Source organism: Cyrtonyx montezumae, unplaced genomic scaffold (assembly GCF_038088225.1).
Source record: "Cyrtonyx montezumae isolate F1298 unplaced genomic scaffold, pur_monq_1.0 scaffold_1, whole genome shotgun sequence".
Classification (NCBI taxonomy): Eukaryota; Metazoa; Chordata; class Aves; order Galliformes; family Odontophoridae; genus Cyrtonyx; species Cyrtonyx montezumae.
This window is the reverse complement of record NW_027071825.1, coordinates 26,389,518-26,411,371: the sequence shown is the minus strand read 5'-3', so window position 1 is coordinate 26,411,371 and position 21,854 is coordinate 26,389,518. Positions and strand designations below refer to the sequence as shown.

At 38.7% G+C, this 21,854-nt stretch overlaps 1 protein-coding gene across 2 annotated transcripts in view; it reads right to left on the bottom strand.

Annotated features, from left to right (window-relative positions):
• Positions 1 to 21,854, bottom strand: part of BRINP3 (BMP/retinoic acid inducible neural specific 3) — a 197,491-nt gene that overhangs the window by 76,362 nt on the left and 99,275 nt on the right. The window contains exon 3 of one of the 2 annotated variants that reach the window (XM_065746865.1): positions 5,391 to 5,581. The exons of the other annotated variant lie outside the window; for it this stretch is intronic. Within the exon in view, the coding sequence (XP_065602937.1) occupies positions 5,391 to 5,581 (191 nt within the window). The remainder of the gene's footprint in view (positions 1 to 5,390; positions 5,582 to 21,854) is intronic. 2 annotated transcript variants of the gene reach the window in all.

Genomic DNA, 21,854 nt, shown 5'->3' with positions numbered 1-21,854 from the left:
AAATACTGTAATGACCTTTGATCATTCTAATAAAACAATCCTATATAATCTAATGACTGGTTTAAGAAACCAGATGTTTTACTTCCATATAGCTCCTGTCTCTGACAGAGATACTTATCTGTGGGCTGGGAACTGACATTCACACTATAGTCTGACCTTGAAAAAATACATAGAAATGTCCTTGTAAGCCCCAGAATTCACAAGCCTGTAACTTAGCTTATATACTCTATTCATTTGTTTCTAGGTTTATGTGAGCACATTTTGTAGGATTTGTATTCAAAAGTTTCATTTCTGAGCTGAGAAAAAATTCTACATGCTGATATTTCTGAAAACGAAATAAAATACGTACATAGAAATTTACCTAGACAAATAACCTATCTGTGGCCGTTTAGATAGAAGATTTCTAAACAACAGTGTATAAATGGCATTCAGAAATTAGCAATTAATCTTCAAGAATTATTCAAATAAAAAATGCAAATAACTATCATTGGCACATTAGAATTAGAATTATGCAGTAACAACTGTAACTAAATAGAAATGTCTACTGGAGTAAATATATTTTGCTACACAGAATAAAACATATTCACATGATTTTAATACTTAGTGCTATTTTCTGCCTCAGTTATTGAGAGTGTTTCCTTGCACCCACAGTTTTGTGATGATAAAAGGATCACATGCCTTGATGTTTCATATTTTCATGTGTAAGCTGGGTAGAAATAGGAAAATGTGATCCAAGCAGCTCACATCACTGCTTGTCAGAAAGTGAGGAAATTAGAAAGAAAAGATAACACTCAAAGGTAGATATATCTGAGCATCAACCACAGTTACCTTCTTAGAGCCCTGTGTTCATAAATGTTTATGTATCATAAAATTACATAAAAGTCTTTGGTGTATAAACTTTTCAAAAGTTTATGATTAAATGTAATACGTCAGTTACAATAGCTGCTATGCAATATAGTAATAAAGACATATAATGCTACTTTATTAAAAAAAAAACATCATCAAAACCAGTGTGACATTAGGATTTTATAAGGTCTTTTTCCCAGACTCAAACAGATGCTAATGGAGGTGCACAGCTTCAAATAGTATCACTGCTAGGCCAGATGTGACAATTTCTGTGGTTCAACTGCATACAGCGCACACTAATTCCACATATATATCCTCTATGATAAGATTTGAGTAGGATTTGATAGGATTGAGTGATTTGATTTTTCTCCCTTAAGCGAATAGGGAGAGAAAAGAAAAAGATTGTTTTGTTTTGTTTTTAATTTCTCCTTAACTTTCATAATATTAAATGCTGAAAAATGTACAGACCCATGGAGGGTCTGAAGGTCCAATGCTAAATTTTCAAGTTTTTTTCTTCTTTTTTCACATTGGTCATTTAGGATTGGACTCTCCCTCCTTTATTTCCCAATTATTTATTCCTTACTCTGAATGAAGCATCATAGAAAGAAAAATTCCTATCAGCAGTCAGTGCAAATGACCATAAATCCTTAGAAACCATAGAATTCACCAATTTACACCACCAGAAAAATTCTCTTTTCTCTGTGCACAGTGTAACATATTACTCAAGATCCTTCTTATTCAGGATAGTCAAGGTGTGAATATCAAACATGTTTGCAGAACTCTAATCAGTGCAGAGGAGAACGACAGGAGGTTGAGGTTAAACTGATTTGCTGATGTCCGCTAAGATAATCTGTAGTAAAGAAAACAGTTACTTCTTTTTTTTATTTTCTGACTGACCCAGACAGGTGAATGCATCGATGATCTGGTAATGAGCACTTTGAGCAATTATGACTGACAATAGGAGAAAAAAATCTCAATCTCCAACATTTGAAATTACCATTTACTGTTTAGACAATTGGCTTCTGATGCTCTAATTTCATAACAAGCCTTGGCAACCTATTGCAAATTTGTTTATTGGGAAAGTTATGGTTTTTCCAGATGCCAAAGTAACCTAGTCTTCATCTTGCAAAGCACCAGCATCAGACTTCTGTCCCCCAGATGCCAGCAATAAGGACATATCATTTTAATGTAGTGTGTTGGTTATCATTTATTTCCTCATCACCAAATCAATTGCTATGTTAAGCAACCTTGACATCCACGTGTAAGACAGTGTTAAAATGAATGCCCTTAAAGTGGGGTCCATTGACATTTTTACCCTACGCTTATTCCACAGTGGTGTCCTAGGCTTCACAATAACTTCCAGTTCTTCAGTGCACTGCTCTATCGTTATTTGCTGTAAACCACTCAGGTCTATGGCAGCTAATGCTTCTGTATATTATGGGCTTTTTTACTATGGGTATTGTTGCATCATGCTGTAGGCAGGCAAAAGAGAAAAGAACTAATGTAGAAAAAAAAAAGACTGCTGTTTCTCACTCAAAAGAGAATCTTTGATTGTTGGAAGTGCTGGTTCAAAGCTGGCAGAGAATTCAGAAATACATTTTATAGAATCAGAAAATAATTTAGCTTGGAAGGTGGTGGTCATGGAGTCCAATCCCTTGTTCACAGCAGGTCTAACCAGATGAGATGCTCTGGATCTTGTCCAAAAGAGTCTTCACTCACCTTTCCCCTAAAGCTGTTCTGGCCAGGAAGAATTTTTAGCTGGATTGTATAAATCTGCAATCTTGCTAAAGCTTGCAGGATATGTGCAGTCCAAGAAGAGTGGGGAAAATTACCTCACCTACTACCCACCCTAATGCAATATTCCCATTGATATTGAAAATTATATTGATAATGGAAAATAATGAGCAGCTGCATCTCTCCTTTTTCTACAAATTTGATTCCACAGACAACCAATGCAAAAGCAGAAAAAGTTACTCCTATGCACAAGCATGAGAATTTATTCATGAAATCTACTGCTTTTGCTCTGCAAATCGCTGGATTACATAGTGTCCTTGCATCATACAACTTGAAGTTGCTCATTACAGACATTTATCTTTCCTTACGTCACAAACAGATAAAAATTCCATAAGAAATTGAAGCAGTGAGAAATGTCATTTTCCACATTATCTAGTCGAACCATGAAAAATAGAACTTCTCTAACTTCTCATTTTAGAATGCCCTTGAGGATTATATATCTGTGATGGTGAATAAAGACTTGGGAATGCATCACAAACAACCATGAGGAAGAGTTCCCTTTATGATCAGAAAGGGATATTCATGAAAGCCAAACGGCCACAGAGGCACACAAATCTTACAACAAGATCGTTGATTTGCCAAGCTTTCCTTTGTGGCCATGAATGCAAAAAACTGGGGATTAATTAAATCTAAAAATATGTACGTAATGTTTGGTCTTCTGATTTCAAGAAGCTGCATAAGCAACAAAGCTTTCAGAAGAAAACTACTCATAATTAAAGAAAAAGTATGAATATGTTATTGAAAGAAAAGAATCAAATTAAGTGTTAAAATGTGGATAAGCGTCTCTGGGAATCCCCATTCAATTTAACTCCCAAATGAGAACTAGCACTTACAGGAAAGTATAGGGTTATTAGCTACCATATGAAAGCGTTTTTAGAAATTACTAATTTCCTGTAATTATTTTAATCAGCCAATTTTTCAAATTATTCACCACCCATCCAATGATAATGGAAGGTAGCAGGTGTGCCTAAAATTATGTCCTAAAATTGAGGCTAGAGACCTAAATCAAAGCCTATCGAAGTTAATATAAAAAATCCCTTTGATTCATTAAGCTTTGACAGAGCCCAGAAGTCAACACTGTCTCTCTCTAAGTGGTGAATTTGTGCAAGTATATAGCAGGTACTGCATTGTAAGGCCTTTGTGAGGTGGTATTAAGAGGGACAAGAAAAGGATACTCTACCCCAGTTTCCCTGCAGGAGATTCTAAGGCTTTGGGTGCCATATCTAATCTTTAAAATGGAACTGATGAATGTATTTAGAAGAACTGTCCTTAGGTTTCAGTTTTTACTTAGGGCTATAAAAGGCATTTAAGTCTGTAGCTCTTTTGTGATTTGTGTTACACTTGCTTGTACTTGTGAAAGAGCAGTTAGACTTGGGTTAGGCTGTTTGGTTTTTTTTAATTGTTAGGTCCAATTCCAACTTCAAAGTGAATGGTGATGATACAACTGTTAATATCCAAATTTATGTTAATAATCGGCAAATAGCTGATAATAATAATTATCTTTTACCTTTGGATAATCTTTCTGTTAGAATATCTGCTGCATCCACACCTTTATTTATTGTGCTTAAATAATTTGAGAAACATTTTCTTTCTATTCTACAGTTAGTTCTGTTGTTCAGATGTGCCATATGCACAAGAAAATATATGCCTGTCTTTTAAAAAGGTTCTTTTTTTGTAAGAAATAAACATATTGAGTATTTAAAAGAAAGACTAGGAATTGTATTCCGAATTGTACTCCCAATTGCTTGTCAGCACATGTAATTTGTTCTTATAATCCCAATAGCAGTGGATTTAATGTAAATACACCAGTTCTGAAAATATGATAAGAATTAATTCTTTATTATAATTTCAATATCTACAGGAGGAAAGAAATTAACCTTGTTTCTAGAATGGTCTTCTCCAGAAGAGAGCTGCTGTGAGCCATTTCAGTTGTTACAGATAGCAGCCACGGGAGAGTGGGAAGACTGTCATTTCCTTAGTATATAGTTAGAAATCTGCTATGAAATGTGCTAAAGAGAACAATTCCTCAGGTGGATAAAGGATTTTGACAAGACTGTCCTGTTGGAAGGATACTCAATCACTAGAATTATCTTTAATATAATCAGCCACCAAGGGATACAGCTGCATTTCTAAAATATCAGTTCATCTTGTGATGCCTAGATGGGTAATCTCAGGCACTAATTATCTTTCATTCAGAACAATTTACATTCTCTTTTGAACATTATCTCTCATCACTGGATTTCTTCAATCCATTTTATTACTGGATCCCAATTACACATCATGCTACACTTTCCAAATTAGTCTGCTGGGTTTGTTGCTTCATCTCTGGGGGTACTGTGATGGAGCCAGACACCACTGTAATTTTTTATTTGTCAAATTATCGTAGAAAACTCTCACAGAAAAATGTGCTTTCATTTGCGACTTCTCAGTGCAGAACAGTGTCCCCAGAAGACCAGGAACACACACCCCAGGAAACTGGGTAAAGAACCTCAGTATTAGCAACAGGAATTCTTATCTTATTGTCCCTGAAACTGTTTACACAAAATCGATAAAACAAAGTTTGTCATCAGCAGAAGAAAGGCCCACAAGGCTTGAAGACAAAACTTACTCATCTGCTGTAAAACCCATCCCAGGTTACCAGCTCAGCTTAACTGCTGAGAACAGACAGCACCACAGTTTTACAAGGAGATCAAGTGGCCAACGTTTCAGTTAAGTCAAACATGCACTATATTGTCAAGCATTAACCCTACCTCCCAAGGTAGCTGATAGTAGGAAGTGTGTCCCATATTTCTTGATCAGGTTCTCTGTGATCTGTTGAAGCGTCGGGCGGCGTCCTAGTAGCCTTATGTTACGGAAGAACTCGGGGGCAAGTGGCAGCGGGGAGCCAAGAAAATTGCGTCTTTCAACAGCAAGATTGTTTACTTTCCAGCGGCCAAACTCTCTGCAAAGGAAAGTAATTCTCATTCAGAAATATGTCATTCAGACAAATGTCTTCATTTGCAAACTACCCTGCTCCGTCGACTAGCTAGAGGCAACTGGCTGGGTACTACAACGAGGCTTGACAGTGACACTCTGTCATGTGTTATAAGCATAGGACAAGCAACAAGTGTTATTTATTAGAAGTGGAGGAAGTGCTCCATTACAAAACCATTGTCTGGAAAAAAAAAAAAAAGACAAATAAAAATTAAGCCATGTAGGGTGCTACATCCTTACATGTTCGTGTTTATTTCCTGGCGTGAATACAACCTTAGAACAACTAGATTTACATTTAGGTACGTAGCCAGCTAATTCAAGCAATGTAGAGAAACACTGTTCGTATGGCGACTACTGAATCACAGCCTGAAACACTGAGTGAGCACCTGAAGGAAAGACCCGGGCAGCCATGGGAGCACAGGTGAAGGCAATTCACCTGCAACCCCATTTAAAGGCTGACTGACACTGTAGAAGGATCTCCTGTTGGAGGTCCCTCCCTTCTTTGGAGTTCCTTCCTTGTGAGCATGGGTTCTCAGAGATAGGTGAGCATTCACTTTTCCTTCTTTTTGCAACATCTGGTTGTTTGCACTGATCCTTTTGCCTCTAGACTGTTACTATATGTTTTCAGAAGGTTTCTGTACTTTTGATCTCCATCTAGAGTAAATATGCAGGTAGCATGTCCGATGTCTAAATACAGATAACCTCAGCTGTAGGGGGGATATAAATGAATTAATAATCTGATCCCCTTACCCTCTGCAAGGTACCTCAGTAAGAGATGGGAGGGAAGAGGGGGAGAGGAACAAACAAGTCAATTACACAGTAATAAGCACATCTTTTATTCATTTACTTACCAATTAAGCTACTAGATACTCATTAGCAGTATAGCTTGTTGCTTTCAACTTTGCTAAGATACTTTGCGTCTTGCTTTTGCAATGTGCTCTCAAGGCTGTTTTGGCTACAGACTGGAATACTGTGAGTATTAAGTCTGAGGCAACCTTTGGACTGCAGTTTAGTTACTACTTTGTCAAGTCCTTTGTAAAGCATGTCAATTAAGATTTGCCCTCAGATAAGACTGTAGAAAAGCAAATAGATTAGAGAGCTTAAAGATCCTACTGAAGGTCCCATCTAAATATAGTACAAAAGTCATTCACACAACTAACACAAGACAAAAATCAAGTTTGCAGTGAGCAAATAACATTTCAGAGATATTTGAAAGGAAGAAACTTTATGGGACTGAATGAATAGAATGAGATACAGAAAAAGAAAGTGTTTAAATATTATGTATTCCATACTTTTAAATTCACATGTATGAGTGAGAGTCCAAATTAATACAGTTTTGTATAGTCCTACCTGCCTACTCTTCTAGATCTGAAGTTCCTTTTCACCAGGGTGGCTTAGCCACGTATATGTGATAGATAATAATTTGGTGCAGTTATTTTATTGGTCTTTTTTGGTGTTGTTTTGGTTTTTTTTTCATTCTCATAAATTTATTTTCATCTTAAGAATCTAGAGATCTGATAATCTCCTTTTTTCAACCTTTCTGGAACTACAGCATCTTAGTAGAAAGAGCTGAGAAAACTAAAGCACAAATATTTTACCTCTAAGAAACAAGGCTAGTGATTTGTTATAGTGACTATAATATTGCAGTAAATACAGTGTATTACCTTGAATTGTAAATGTACTTTTCAAGTGAAAGTAGAAAAGAAATAAAGAAAACATGTTTCTTTTAATTTTACTGCAATCCTTAAAAATATATCCAGGAAGACATTTATTTCTACCTTCCCTTCTTCCTTCCCTAACCATGTGTATGACCCTTTTTTAATGCAGCCAGAACAATGTCACTAAATGGTTCTTGCTGTTTACATCAGCAAGTTTCTGACTGAAGGAGCCATCTCCAAGAAAAATACTTCATTCTGATTTAAAATGCCCAATATTTTTCAGAATTTCTTTATAGTCTGCTGTAGGATTTGACACTGTATTCAGAGAAAACGTTTTCTTTTAAGATTAAACATTGCCAACTTGAGTTTCCAGTTCTTAGAGCTTTTAGTGCACGTCTGTTAGATTAAGGCTCTTCTAAATGCTAGGCATGCTCTGCATAACTAATTACAGCTCTTATCTGAATCATTTCTTAACCTTGGACTTACTGTGTCAACTGATACCATTTGTGTTTCATTCCAAACTGTGGTTTTACTTGATAGAAGTCTCACAGGTTTTCTCCAAAAAACAAAACAAAAAAAAAAAACAGAAAAACTAGAAAAGTAGTGATCTTGCCCGTATTAGATTCAGAAGAGTTAAGTCCTCCCACTCTACTAAATGTTTTGTTTACTGAATTTATGGATTCATTTATTCTAGTACTATGAGAAATTTGTTTGGCGTAATTAGTCAGACTGAAGTTAGAGAACCTCCCTTCCACAGTTTTTGCTACAGAAAGACTGCTTTGCTGTAATGTACAGTATTTCAGAGAGGGAACTGGGCTAATGTTTTGGTTTTTATTTTGAGAGTATCAATGGAAATAATTAGTAGTACAGCAAGTAGTCATCCTTTTAAATAGTCATCCTTTTAAATTCACTGCTGTGGAAACTGAGCAGCTAACAATTTTAAAAACAGGCTATTTTTTATACTCAATTAAAATGAAGTTTTCAAAGCACTTACTAGATTCATAGATACACTAGGTTGGAAAGGACCTACAAGATAATCTATTCCAACCATCCTCCTATCACCATCCCTACCCACTAAGCTACTAAATCAAATCCCTTAGCACCTCATCTAAACACTTACTAACAAGCTTACACCTTTTCCTGAAGTCTTTCTTAAATCATGTACTTTGGAACCTTGACAGATGAAGACCTAAATTCTCTGGGAGAGACAAGAGGAAGTTTCCTGTCTGAAAAGATGAGGGACACGGGACTACAGAAGTGAGCCGCCTGATTTCATGAGAGCTGATACATAGATGAGGACAAGCAAGATGTCACAAGTAGCTTCTCCAACAGGAACAATGAGAAAAGATTACAGATTTCAGAAATAAGTGAGTTGGTGGCAGTAAAAAGTGAAACGAGGGAAACTAGGGTTAGAGTTCAGGGTAGAAGTTTGCTCTGCGGTGTTTTCAAGCATGTTTTCAACATCTTCAAGAATGTTGAGTGAGGAGGCTTTCACAAGCCATTCCTGGATATATAAGAGTCACTAGTGAACTTGTTTTGAAACTAGAGTTGCTTTCCCATTTAAAAAAAAAAAAAAGTTCCCTACAAGTAAAATTGCATCAGATGTTCCTTTTACATGTTCTATAGATAGAAGTTTGTGTATATATCTATACATAGACTGAAAAACATATCTGAAAAACAACAGCTACAAAGAATACAAATGCTATTTGATAGAGCAAATTCTCAGCCACAAAACAATTTTTAAACACAGTCACCATCATTAGTTTCACTTTCACCAGCAATGAATGTCTGCATACTGTGCTCATGAAAATCAGCACCAGTGGAGGTGATCCACTGTTCTACATTTATGATGTTTTCACTAGGAAAATATTACCCATGCAGTTCATCTTTCATCAGCCTGAACAGACAGAAGTCAGCAGGCACTAAATCCAGGCTGCATCTTGAACTTTTTCTTTAAGGGGATTTCACATTTAATCATTCTATGAACTTCTGTTTTAACATTAGTTCATAGTGGTGACACTTCATCTTGTCACAAGTAATGATACAATTCAGGAAAGTGTCACTTTCTGCCTCATACTGATTCAATAGGTCCTAATAAACTTGTGTTTTAATCTTTTCCTGTCCCAGCACTTGTGGGACCCATCTGATAAAAGCTTTGCTATACTCTGACCCTGCCACTGTTGTTTCTGTTGCACTGTGACCAACTTTCAACTCTATACACAGTTTCCCAGGTAGTAATCTGCAAAGTTGTGCAGATGAGCTGATTGACGTGCTCTTCATTTTGTGGTCATGGCCACCTTGGAAGTGACTTGTCTTTCACATTGAATTTCTACTGCTGAGAAGCACCAGCCACTGCTGCCCTGTGCTAACATACACTGTTTGGTCTCCATCAGCATTCAGCAAGTGCTGATGAATGTCCATAGCTGCAACTTTTTTTCACATGGAGGAGATTTAGTAACTCCCAAGCTATGCAGAAGTTGCGTGCCTTAATAATTTTTATGTTCTTCTATTTATTTTAATATGCCCATTGGTCCAAAATGAATGCCTTGCATTTATTTACCTGGAAACCACACCAGGGACAAAGAGTACAATAGCGTCAGATCACATTTTCAGTATAGCCACCACTGCTATCTATGTGTTTTTGCCAACAATGGACAAAAGCCTGCATGCTCCACTGGTAAAAATCTGCGTCAGTGGAGGTGATCCACTGTCTCCACTGCTGAAATGCATTACCCGCTGCCTCACTGTGCTCACATCCACTATTTGATCTCCATACGCGTTCAATGAATGTCTATGGGTGCCCATTTTTTCTGAAGAAGGAAATCAATTTCACACCTTTGCTTCCTATGCACTTTCATGTCAAGATACCTTTTCTGTCAGACTGCCCCTCTACTGCCATCTGTCTCACAGCAACAAAGTGTGTGCAACTACATTAGTGGGAAGGTTCAACCTCTACTGCTACACAACTAAATTTAATCTCTGATGGAGTGGACTAATAAAACAAAATAGAAGGGATTATTTCTGAACAGCCCTCGAATATTGAAAAACATTTGTATCTATACACGTATATAGAAGTTCCCTTTCTTTTCTTGAATTTACCTTGCAAGCAGCAGCTTATTCTCTCTTATTTCCTTCCCTCCTCATCGTTACACAGTAAAGCTCAATTTTTTTTAACCTGTTTCTCTTGTAGTCATTCTCTCAAACACAAATTCTCCAGCCCTCAAATTATTTTTGTACAAAATGTGTAAAATTCTCCTTTGGATATCATATTCCTGTTCACTGCAGACTAGCAGGACCAACAGAACTAATAATCTTAGAAGAAAAAATTCCACTTTCTTAAGTCATAAAATCATAGGATGGCTTGGATTGGAAAGGATCCTAAGGATTGTCAAGTCCAACCTCCCTGCCACAGGCAGGGACATCAACTTCCAAATCTGGTACTAGAACAGTTTGCCCAAGACCACATCCAACCTGGTCCTGAACACCTCCAGGGACAGAGCATCCATATCCTTTCTGGGCAGCCTGTTCCAGCACCTCATCACTCCTGTAAGGAACTTCCCCCTGACATCCTGTCTAAACCTTCTTAAAACCATTCCCCCTTGTCCTGTCACTATCTACCCAAGTAAAAGGTTGATTCCCCTACTTTTTACAATCCCTTTTAAAAAGCCTGTCCAGGTCCCTCTGGATAACATCCCTTTCTTCTGTTGTATCAACAGTGCTACTTGAGTTGGTGTCTGAAGGTGCACTTGATCACATTACCTACGTGTCTGATGAAGAGTACTGGTCCTAAGGTGGACTCCTGGGAGACTCCATCTGCCATTGGCCTCCATTTGGACATAGAGCCATTGATCACATTCCTCTGCCTGTGTCCATCCAGCCAATTCCTTAACCGCTGTTTAGTCCATGCTTCAAAATCCGTATCTCCCCAGTATGGGGACAAAGATGTGGTGGGGGACCATTACAAAGGCCTTGCACAAATCTGAGCAGATGACACCAATTGCTCATCCTTTGTCTGCCAACGTTGTCATTCCATTATAGAAGGCACGATTTGCCCTTATTGAAGTTGTATTATCTTGGATCACTTCCTTCTCCTATGTGTACCTTAACATTGCTTCTAGGTGGATCTGTTCCATGGTCTTAGGTACACACATGAGGCTCAACCACCTTGGGTCTTCCTTTCTACCTTTCTTAATAATGGGAGTGATGTTTCCCTTTTTCCAGTTGCTTCACCTAACAGCTGTGACTTTTCTAATATTATGGAGAGAGGCTTGGCAATCACATCAGCCCATTCTGTCAGAACCACGGGATGCAGGAAGAACATCTCCCACCGAACAGCATAGCATCAGTCAAGAAAACTAATTATAGCTCAAATACAAACAGTGGAGTTATAAGAAGCTTGTTCTTCTCTTCCATTTCTTCTAATTTGTGAGAGCCAAGTCTAGTGCTGCTGTTGTGTTTATCAAGAAGCTAAGATTTAATAGCAGCTGGACCCAGTATACTTCCCATCTATTTTCAGCCTGAACAATATGCTAACCATTGGATAGAGCTCTTTATTGCTCAGGGCAAAGCCTGCTGTTGAAAAGGATGATAGCTTTGAGTTTCTGGGCTTATACAGGAGAGAGGAAATAAGTCAGCCTGGTTACCAGAATGAAATCTGTGCTAGAAGTGCAGTATTCTTATAAAGTGTGCCAAAGGCAACAGAAAGCATTCTGTCCATTTTCCTGATTTGTATGTCCTACACCTAACTCTTGGCTAGTTGGTTAACATACACGCAAGAGTTCTGAAACCCATTGGTGCCAACACTGACAGGTACTGCAGGCAAGTCACAGCCTGTTTGCTGAATGGTGTCTTCTGCCATTTGTTCCATGGGGGCAAAATAAATAAAAAAAACAAATAAATCCAGTTTGAAATATATATTTTTTTTATTTCTTTCATTATTTCCTACTACTTCTTATTTGTGTAGCATTGAGAGAGATGCTCAATCTGAAAATAATGTTCTGACACAACACACATTTCTGTAAAGTGAATATGGACATATTTTCATCTTAAAAGAAGATAAAATTATGTGTGGATCTAAAAAGAAGTATAGTAGCAGGCAAAGGAGAGTTGTCTATGTCTCATTTCAAATTATTGATTCCTTTTTTTCAAATGCGTATAGAAATTCTACATTTCTTTCTGCTACAGCATTCATCTCAATACATTCTAAACTATGTGGTATGTGGAAATACAGGGAAAGCTCTTCATAAAACATCTAGTTGAAGGAAAAAATATAGTTTTATTCTAAATTTGCACTTTGTGTGAATTTGAAGTGGGAATATAATATCTGCCATTCTAGATAATTAACTAAGAGATTTGTGGTGAGTCTGATGGATTCTTCCTAAACACAGCCATCTTTTTTAAGTCAGGTATACCCAAGTGAGGCTGAGATAAAACTAGCAATGTTAGGTTTCATTATAATTTACATTGGTGTTTCATAAAAAAGCATTACTGCCAGAATATATAAATGTCAATAAGTACCAGTGTTGCATAGTTTAGAAAGCCAGCTTGGAGAATGAACATTGCACCATTTTTAATCTTACAGAACATTGCTCTGTATTCCCTTCTCTTAATGTCTTCTAAATGACACAGATCCACTTTTGGCTGGTGAGAAGATGATTGCTTCAAGTGGGCTGGAATGACATCAGAATTCTGAAGCCAATGTTTCCCAAGCAGCTGCAAGATAATCTGTTGGCAGAAAAGATCAATGGGAGAATATATGGCATTTTTCTCCACCTATTTTATTTAAATCCTGAATATTTCTTAATATTTCAAGCCATAACTTGAAAAAAAGCTAATATGATACAAAACGAAATGACTGCATTAAGCCTTGATGGAATGGTCAACCAAACATTAGGATGGTTGTAACTTGTATCATACCCTTTATCTGTGACTAGGGTTCAGGTAAGCTGCAACCTGCAGGGACATGAGATTGCCTTATTCTGATAGGGCTTGTAACACGGTAAGCCATGTTCCCTGTGGCCAATTCAAGGCAAAAGCTATGAAGGGTTGGAACTGTTGTAGGACCTTGTAGACAATCTAACTCCAATACAGGAGACAGAATAGGTTGTAGGCAACCCATCTGGACACCCCTACACCACATTCCTACAGATTTTATAAAAGAAGACCACTACTTTGAAACATGCTGGTGATAATTTTCCCTTCGTATCTCATCAGTTTTGTAATGCTCAAAGTTCTCCTTCCAGAACTAGAATTCATTTGCATCAGATTCCCTGCTTTCTTTCATTATCCGTATAATGTAGAAATTTATCATATAAAACACATAGAAACCCACGAACAAATTTTAATCAATATATATATTTACAAACCTATAATGAAATACAGTGTATTTTTTTCTATATGCATAGTCATTCAGATGACTGTCCCAACTATGACAAATTATTTGAGGTATCTCATGAACATTGTGGAACCATCAGAAGAAGAGGGGTGGGTTTTCTTTTGTTCCTGTTAGATTCAAATTCAGTCTCTGTAACTTATGCAGCCAAAAATTCCTCCTTTAATTAAATATGAGCAGGAATTTTCTGTATATCTTGTCTTGTAGCTTTGTGTTTGTTTTTCATCCAAAACACACTTGTGTCAATGTCCCCTTGTTCACATAAGAGCTGTACCTCCATTGCTGAAAAGATATTTGAACAAATGTAAGAGTTCTTTGTGATTAATTTAAATTCTGCCTCAGAAAGAAATCTATCACCCAAGCAACATATAGTAAATAGTATGAAGACATGCACTTATGAGTGATACCTGCGAAACAGAAAAAAATAAACAGCAGGAACATGTGGTTTGCAGATTCTTCCCAACTGAAAAATATTTGTATAAACTGATCAACTAATTGTGAGAAACTGGTATAATGTCCTGTAAAACTGGGCTGGCTTCCACATGCTTTTAAGACAAGGATTAAAGGGCAAACAGATTATTCATGTTTAGTCACTATGAGCAGAGAGGACAGGGAGAATTACTAGTAAAACCATCCTTGTGTGTACAACACCTGAAATGGAGAATGATTGAGTTACCTGGCAGCTGCTTTCCTGTAGATGTGTTGGGTTTTATACATTCTGAGTAGGCAGAAAGTAGATTTTTCAACTTTTTTATGTTTCTGGGGATTGATTATTTAGACCAGTAGATATTCTTTCCTATATTAATGACAAAAAAAAAAAAGTATGGATTTACAATCTATTAGGTAAGATGATGGCATTTTTGGAGTCACAAGTAATTGTCCATCCAATTAATTACATATAGTCCAGGTCACTTTCCATTATAAGTGGCTTATATGTTTATTCTTTCTTGCAAGAAGTTCAATATTGATTTCATGGTTTGGCATACATCCAAGGTAGATAACAAGTCCGTTCATTCTCCCCTTGATATTGCCATTGATATTGCCAGGACAGTTTCTAATATCTTTTACCCATATTGCTCAGACTAATCAAACCTTCCTATAAAGTCTTGGCAAGCTCAGATCACTGTTTTCCTTGTTCACATCTACCCACAGAAATCCTTTATTACCTATGCAACAAGTTTTCCAAAATGGCACATTTGCTTAGACCTTGAGAAAATGCTTTACGATACACTGATGAAAAAAAGTATGAGAAAGAGAAGTTATCACAGAATCACAGAATCATAGGGGTTGGAAGGGACCTCTAGAGATCATTGAGTCCAACCTCCCTGCCAAAGCAGGTTCCCTACACCAGGTTGCACAGGCCCTTCACCATCTTTGTGACCCTGTGATGGACTCCTTCCAAGAGATCCCTGTCTTTTCTGTACTGAGGAGCCCAGAACTGGACACAGTATTCAGATGAGGCCTCACCAAGGCAGAGTAGAGGGGTAGAATCACCACCTGCTGGCCACGCTCTGTTTAATGCACCCCAGAATGTTGTTGGCCCTCTTGGCCACGAGAGCACACTGCTCATGGTCAATCTGTCGTCCAACAGAACACCCAGATCCCTCTCTACAGAGCTCCTCTCCAGCAGCTCATCCCCCAGCCTTTACTGGTGCATACAATTATTTCTCCCTAGGTGCAAGACTCTACACTTGCTTTTGTTAAACCTCATCCAGTTTCTGACTGCCCAGCTCCCCAGCCTGTCTCACTGAATGGCAGCACAGCCTTCAGGCGTGTCAGCCAATCCTCCCCACTTCGTATCATCAGCAAACTTGCTGAGGGTGGCCACTATCCCCTCATCAAGGTCATTGATGAAGATGTTGAACAAGACCGGGCCCAGCACGGACCCCTGGGGGACACTGCTGGTTACAGGTCTCCAACCAGACTCTGCACCGCCAACGACAACCCTCTGTGCTCTGCCAGTCAGCCAGTTCTCAACCCACTGCACTGTCCACTCGTCTATCCCACACTTCCTTAGCTTTGCTATAAGGATGTCATGGGAGACAGTATCAAATGCCTTGCTGAAATCAAGGTAGACTACATCTACCACCCTCCCCCCATCCACCCAGCCAGTGACAACATCATAGAAGGCCACCAGGTTGGTCGAGCATGACCTCCCCTTGATGAACCCATGCTGGCTACTCCTGATAACCTCCTTTTCCAATTGTCTGGAGATGGCATCCAGCACAAGCTGTTCCATCACCTTTCCAGGGACAGAGGTGAGGCTGACTGGCCTATAATTACCCGGATCTTTCTTCTTGCCCTTTTTGAAGACTCAAGTGACATTGGCTACCTTCAGTCATCAGGCACATCCCCCATTCTCCAAGACTTCTCAAAGATGATAGAGAGCAGTTCAGCAATCACCTCCATCAGCTCCCTCAGCACCCGTGGATGTACCCCATCGGGTCCCATGGATTTATCAATATTAGCACTACCTAGGTGCTCACAGACCACCTCCTCCTTGGCTAAAGGAATGTCTCCCATTCTCCAGACCCTCTCACTAACCTCCAGGGTCTGGCATTCCTGAGGGAGGGCTTTTTCACTGAAGACAGAAGCAAAGAAGGCGTTCAGTATCTCCGCCCTCTCAGCATCCCCTGTTACCAGAACATCCCCCTCATCTAGTAGGGGGCCCACATTCTCCGTAGCCTTTTTTATTATCCTCTATCACTTTTGCCAGATTCAATTCCAGGTGGGCTTTAGCCTTCCTCATCGCACCCTTGCAGGCCCTGACAACCTTTCTAAATTCTTCCCAAGTGGTCAGACCCTTTTTCCACATTTCATGGACCTTCTTCTTCCCTTTGAGTTTGCACATGAGCTCCTTGCTCATCCATGCAGATTTTCTGTCACCCCTTCCTGATTTCTTGCTCAAAGGGATGCACTGATCCTGAGCTTGGAAGAAGAGCCACTTAAATGCTGACCAGCTCTCACAAGGTCCCCTTACCTTCTAACACCCTAGCCCATGGGATAGCTCCAAGTAGGTCCCGGAAGAGATCAAAGTTGGCTCTCCTAAAGTCCAGGGTAGCAATCCTACTTTTTGCTTTGCTTCTCCCACTCAGGATCTTGAACTCTACCATCTCGTGATCACTACAACCCAAGCTGCCCCCAACCTTTACTTCCTTAACAAGTCCTTCCTTGTTAGTGAGAATAAGGTCCAGTAACACCCCTCCCCATGTCGGTTCCTCCACCACCTGCATCAGAAAGTTGTCTTCAACACATTGTAAGAACCGTCTGGACCGTGCATGCTTGGCCAAGTTGCTCATCCAGCAAATATCTGGATAATTGAAGTTCCCCATAAGCACCAGTGCCTGGGAACATGACACTACTTCCAATTGCTTATGGAAGGCCTCATCAACCTCCTCTTCCTGATCAGGGGGCCTGTAGTACACACCCACAACAGTGTCACCCTTACCAGCCTGCCTCTTGATTCTCACCCACAAGCCCTCCACTGCTACGTCACTCTCCCCCAAGTGGTGTTCAATACATTCTAACTGCTCTCTCACATAAGGAGCAATTCCACCACCTCGCCTTGCCAGCCAATCTTTCCTAAAAAGCACATAGCGCTCCATGGCAACATTCCAGTCATGAGAGCTGTCCCACCACGTCTCTGTGATCACAACGAGATCATGGCCTTGCAACCACACAGATCTCCAACTCTTCCTGTTTATTTCCCATGCTGCGCTCATTAGTGCACAGACACTTAAGGGAAGCAGCATCCTCCTGCCCCACTCCATGCCTTTGAACTCCACCCTCTTCATCCATCAAGCTCTGTTTTGAGCCTTGAACTAATCCCTCAGCCCCAGCGGCCCTCATTTTGTCCTCTTCCCCCTTCATATCTAGTTTAAAGAGTTATATTAAAAGTTATATCTATTATATGTCTTTTTTGTCTGACATTAGGAGCCAATAGATTTCATAGTCCTGTTCTTCTTGTTGATTATGCATAAACAAAACATACTTATTCTGGAATTTCATAAGAAAATGGGAGTCAGAAGCCATCTCTGGACTTCCCAGTTGAGAAGTGGCTTTAAGGAGTTGTCTGTACATATTGCTGCTTCAAAATCAACAATATCATAGATTTCTTCCTTCTGTTCTCCTCTTGACTAAAATAAAAATAAAAATAATGGAACTAGATTTCTTCTAGATGTTAAGAAGAAAGATGAGCCTGTAGAAGTGTTTTACTACGTAAATCAGCACAACAAGATAAAGTTTTTGAAGATGAAATCTGCATAAAAATCTGCTGGAGAAAATCACAGAGGAGAAAATAAGAGAAATGAATAGAGCGTTCTTTGATTCAGTGTTGATGAATACCCACGGATGAAGACAAGGGAAAATCAAAGTGCTAAAATTCATTGTTAGGATGTGCCACAATTCATAGTCACAGTCTTTTAAACATGTTCCACTACAGCTTTTTTTAGTTTTGTACCAGATCTACAAAATTGATCTGTTTTACTAGGCAGCAGAGAAGCATACAGGTAGAACCAAATTGTGATTAAAAAAATAATAAAGAAAATATTAAGAAAATACTTACTGACTTCCCTGTTTTACATTTGGAAAAACTGTGGCTCAGTAAAGGTTCACCTGTAGAGTGCTGTGAACAGATATAACATCCAATTTAAAAGGATGAGCTTTTAAATCCTTTGAAAAGCTTTTGTGTATGTCTGTTTGTTTCTGGAACTTTGCTGCTGCTTAGTACTGGCTTAGCTCAGTGCCATGGAGAGATCAAATTCTTGTCTGCTCATACCAAAGGCTGATGTGTCTGCCTGCCTGGAATTGGTAGAAGGTACTTATGTGACCGACTTGAAGGCAAAAAGAAATTGAATCGCAGAGGCATCACATTCTCGAACAAATATTGATTCAAAACCTTACGTATCCGGCAACACCTAATGTCAAGAATTGTTTCTTTTCCAATAATAATGTTATATAAACTGAAATAAATCTCTATAATGTAGATCATTTGACTCATTTTGCATGAAATTGACAAATTTATCCATCCAAAAAAGGACTTTTTGTCTCCATTTATTTCTATGTCCCTCTTGCAGACTACACAACAGAAGCATTGGCACTGATAGATGACAGAGCAACTTAACCTGCACTTGACTCTATAATGGCCTGTGTGTCTACCAAGACACTGGACTCAGTACGATTTTACACAAGTATAAATCTTGTAGACATAAGCCTATATGTTGTTTTGATATTGTGAAATCTCAGCTTGTAATACACTTTATAATATGTATGTTGGAGACTTTGTATGCAAATAGGTCTATTCTGATGTTCTCTTTACATTAAAACTTTTTAAGTAAAATCCATTATCCCCCTACATTTCTAAGAAGCTTAGGATAAAAGGCTCTGCTTTGATTTAAATGTTGTAAAGCATATTTATTGAGCATTTTGCCTTATAGCAAAATGTATGCGTGACTGTAGCCATTTAGTTAGCATGTAGCACCAATGGGATATAAAATATTACCTAGAATGTTATATAATAATCATATCTTCCATAATCTGTATTTATAATACCACGAATACCAGCACAGATTGAAAGGAGTGAACTCAATGGAGGGAGGCTGGAAGCTCTTGCTGTGGAAGAGGGACATATTTAACAAACAAGAGAGGCAATACATGGCATAATACACACAAACATTTAGCCATGCTAAGGATTACCCTGTCTTTACATTCACATGGCTGAATAAAAGACTGTTGTGAATCACTCGCATCTGTATCAAAAGTGTCAGTACTGTGCCTAAGCATCATAATTAGAAAGTGTGAGTAAAGTTCCACGTAGTTCACCTTTTCACATCTGGTCAGCTTCCCTTGGTTCAAAAGCCTTCATTTCTTCCCTCTTTGATTGTATTCACAAAACACAAGTTTAATAAGACATAGCAGTACTGTAACATACGCAGGCCAATTGCAATACAGAAGAGAAATAAACGTTGAATTAAAATTAGGAACAAGTTTATTGCTTTTCTATAGATGTATATCAACTTCAGGTGATTATTAATCTTATCATGGCAACTGCGTTTAGGACCTCATTCTTCTGGTTGCTCAAAGCATGAAATAATGAGAATCTACATTAAAGTTTCAGTATTCTCCTATAAATATTAATTTGGAAGGAACAGAATGCAACATGGCCAAGCTTAACTGTTTGTTAAGCCATATACCCAACAGACATGATGGTATTTTTGTCCAGCTTCTTTGTGTAAGGAGCAACATTGGACAATTACTGGGGATTCTGTTTTGGCCACAGTAAACTTAACCTTAGCTATTAATGCCTTAAACAGAATGATTTTCATCCTATTGTAGGACATGCCAGCTTTGAAATGCTGCCATGAAAAAATACCAGTAAGCCTCTAGTGCATGTGCTGTTTCTCACAAACTGAGAGATTACAGTGTGTTAAATGTAGTCCAGTATTTTACATATAACAAAAATTGCATACATAAAATGAAAGAAATGTACAGATAAATGAAGCAATCTGTGTTGTAGTTATAAATAAATAAAGTACATTATTGCAAATCTGTTCAAGTGCTACTTGATTATAACATCCCACCCCTTCAGATTCAGTATGGCAACAAAGCAAGAATTTTTACCATCCGATGGGTATCTAGTGGCCAATGTGAAGACAAATCCAATTCCATTTCCTATGGTAAGCGTATACAGTTCCCAAACATACCACAAAAGGAGAGGAATCAGCTAATTCATATTTTCAGTGAAAACAATGCAACAAATAGAAGAATTACAATTTAGGTCTCTCTGCCTCAGTAAAAGTAGGAAGTGGAAAAAGGCAGAACAGTCGCAGACCTTCTTTCTCACAGGAAAAGGGAAAACTGTGGCTCAGTAAATGTTCACTGTGCATTGAGCTGGCTTGATACGTGGCACATTGATTACCTGTAACAGGTAATGGTGCTTTAAGATGAAGCTCATACTGCTATCAATATAGAATCATAGAATTCTTAGAGTTGGAAGGGACCTCTGAAGGCTATGTAGTCCAACTTCCTGCAATAAATAGTGACACGCACAAGTAGATCAGGTTGCCCAGGGCATGAATCAGCCTCATCTTTAAAGTGTTCAGGGACAGGGCACCCACCACATCTGTGGGCAGTCTGTGCCAGTGCCTCACCACCTTCGCTATAGAAGACTTTTTCCTTCTACCCAACCTAAATCTACCCTCTCTAAGCTTGAAGCCATTTCCTCTTATTCTGTCATCACAGACTCTGCTAAAGGGTCTGTCCCCTCCTTTCCTGTAGCTCCCCTTTGGATACTACAAGGCTGCTTCCAGGTCACCTCACAACCTTCTCTTCTTCAAGCTGCACAACCCCTGCCCTATCTTAGCCTGTCCTCATAGGAGAGGTGTTTCATCCCCTGGATCATATCCTTAAATAAATCCATCTTCTCTGAGTAGACCTGCTGTGGTGCAAAGAGCAGTAATTCTCTACATGCACTGGAAAAGGCTGGAGGGAGTTACTGTGCCACACGTGTGGAACAGTTTGTTGAACCCCTGAATTTGGGACTGGCTGGAAGTTTAGATGAGATGCTAAGGGATTTGATTTAGTAGTTGGGTAGGGATAGCAATAGGAGGATGGTTGGACTAGATGATCTTGTAGGTCCTTTCCAACCTTATGAACCTATGAACCTATGAACCTAAGTGTGTCAAAGATGACAATAAATTGAGGGTAGACAATGAGGTATTCTACAGTAGATAGCTGAAGAGCACAGAAATAAAATTTTATGTTCTACAATTCTATTTGCTTTACTTTTATTAAAATAAGTTGTTTACACAAAAAGCTGCAAAAACACAACCTCCCTGGCTCTGCTGCAGATCAGTTACTTCTCTATGAAGGTGGAAGAAAGAGAGAGAGGCTGATATTTCCATTTTGTCTTTCTGGCAGAGGTATAAGCATTGCACCAATGAAGCAACACAAACACACAGACACGTGGAATTATCCTCTTGGTTACTCCTTTTGCTCATCTTGAACCTGTGTGGCTGAGGTTTAATCCTCCTTACCATGGGGTCACCTCAGAGTGGTGAATACCTGTTTCTGACCTGCAGGAATCATTGATGTCCACATCAAGGGATGGTCTCTAGTAAATGTAGCTTAGCCACACAGGAATCAAGGTAGAAAAAGGAGATGAGCAGGATTCCAAAAATAATGCAAAGCTACCA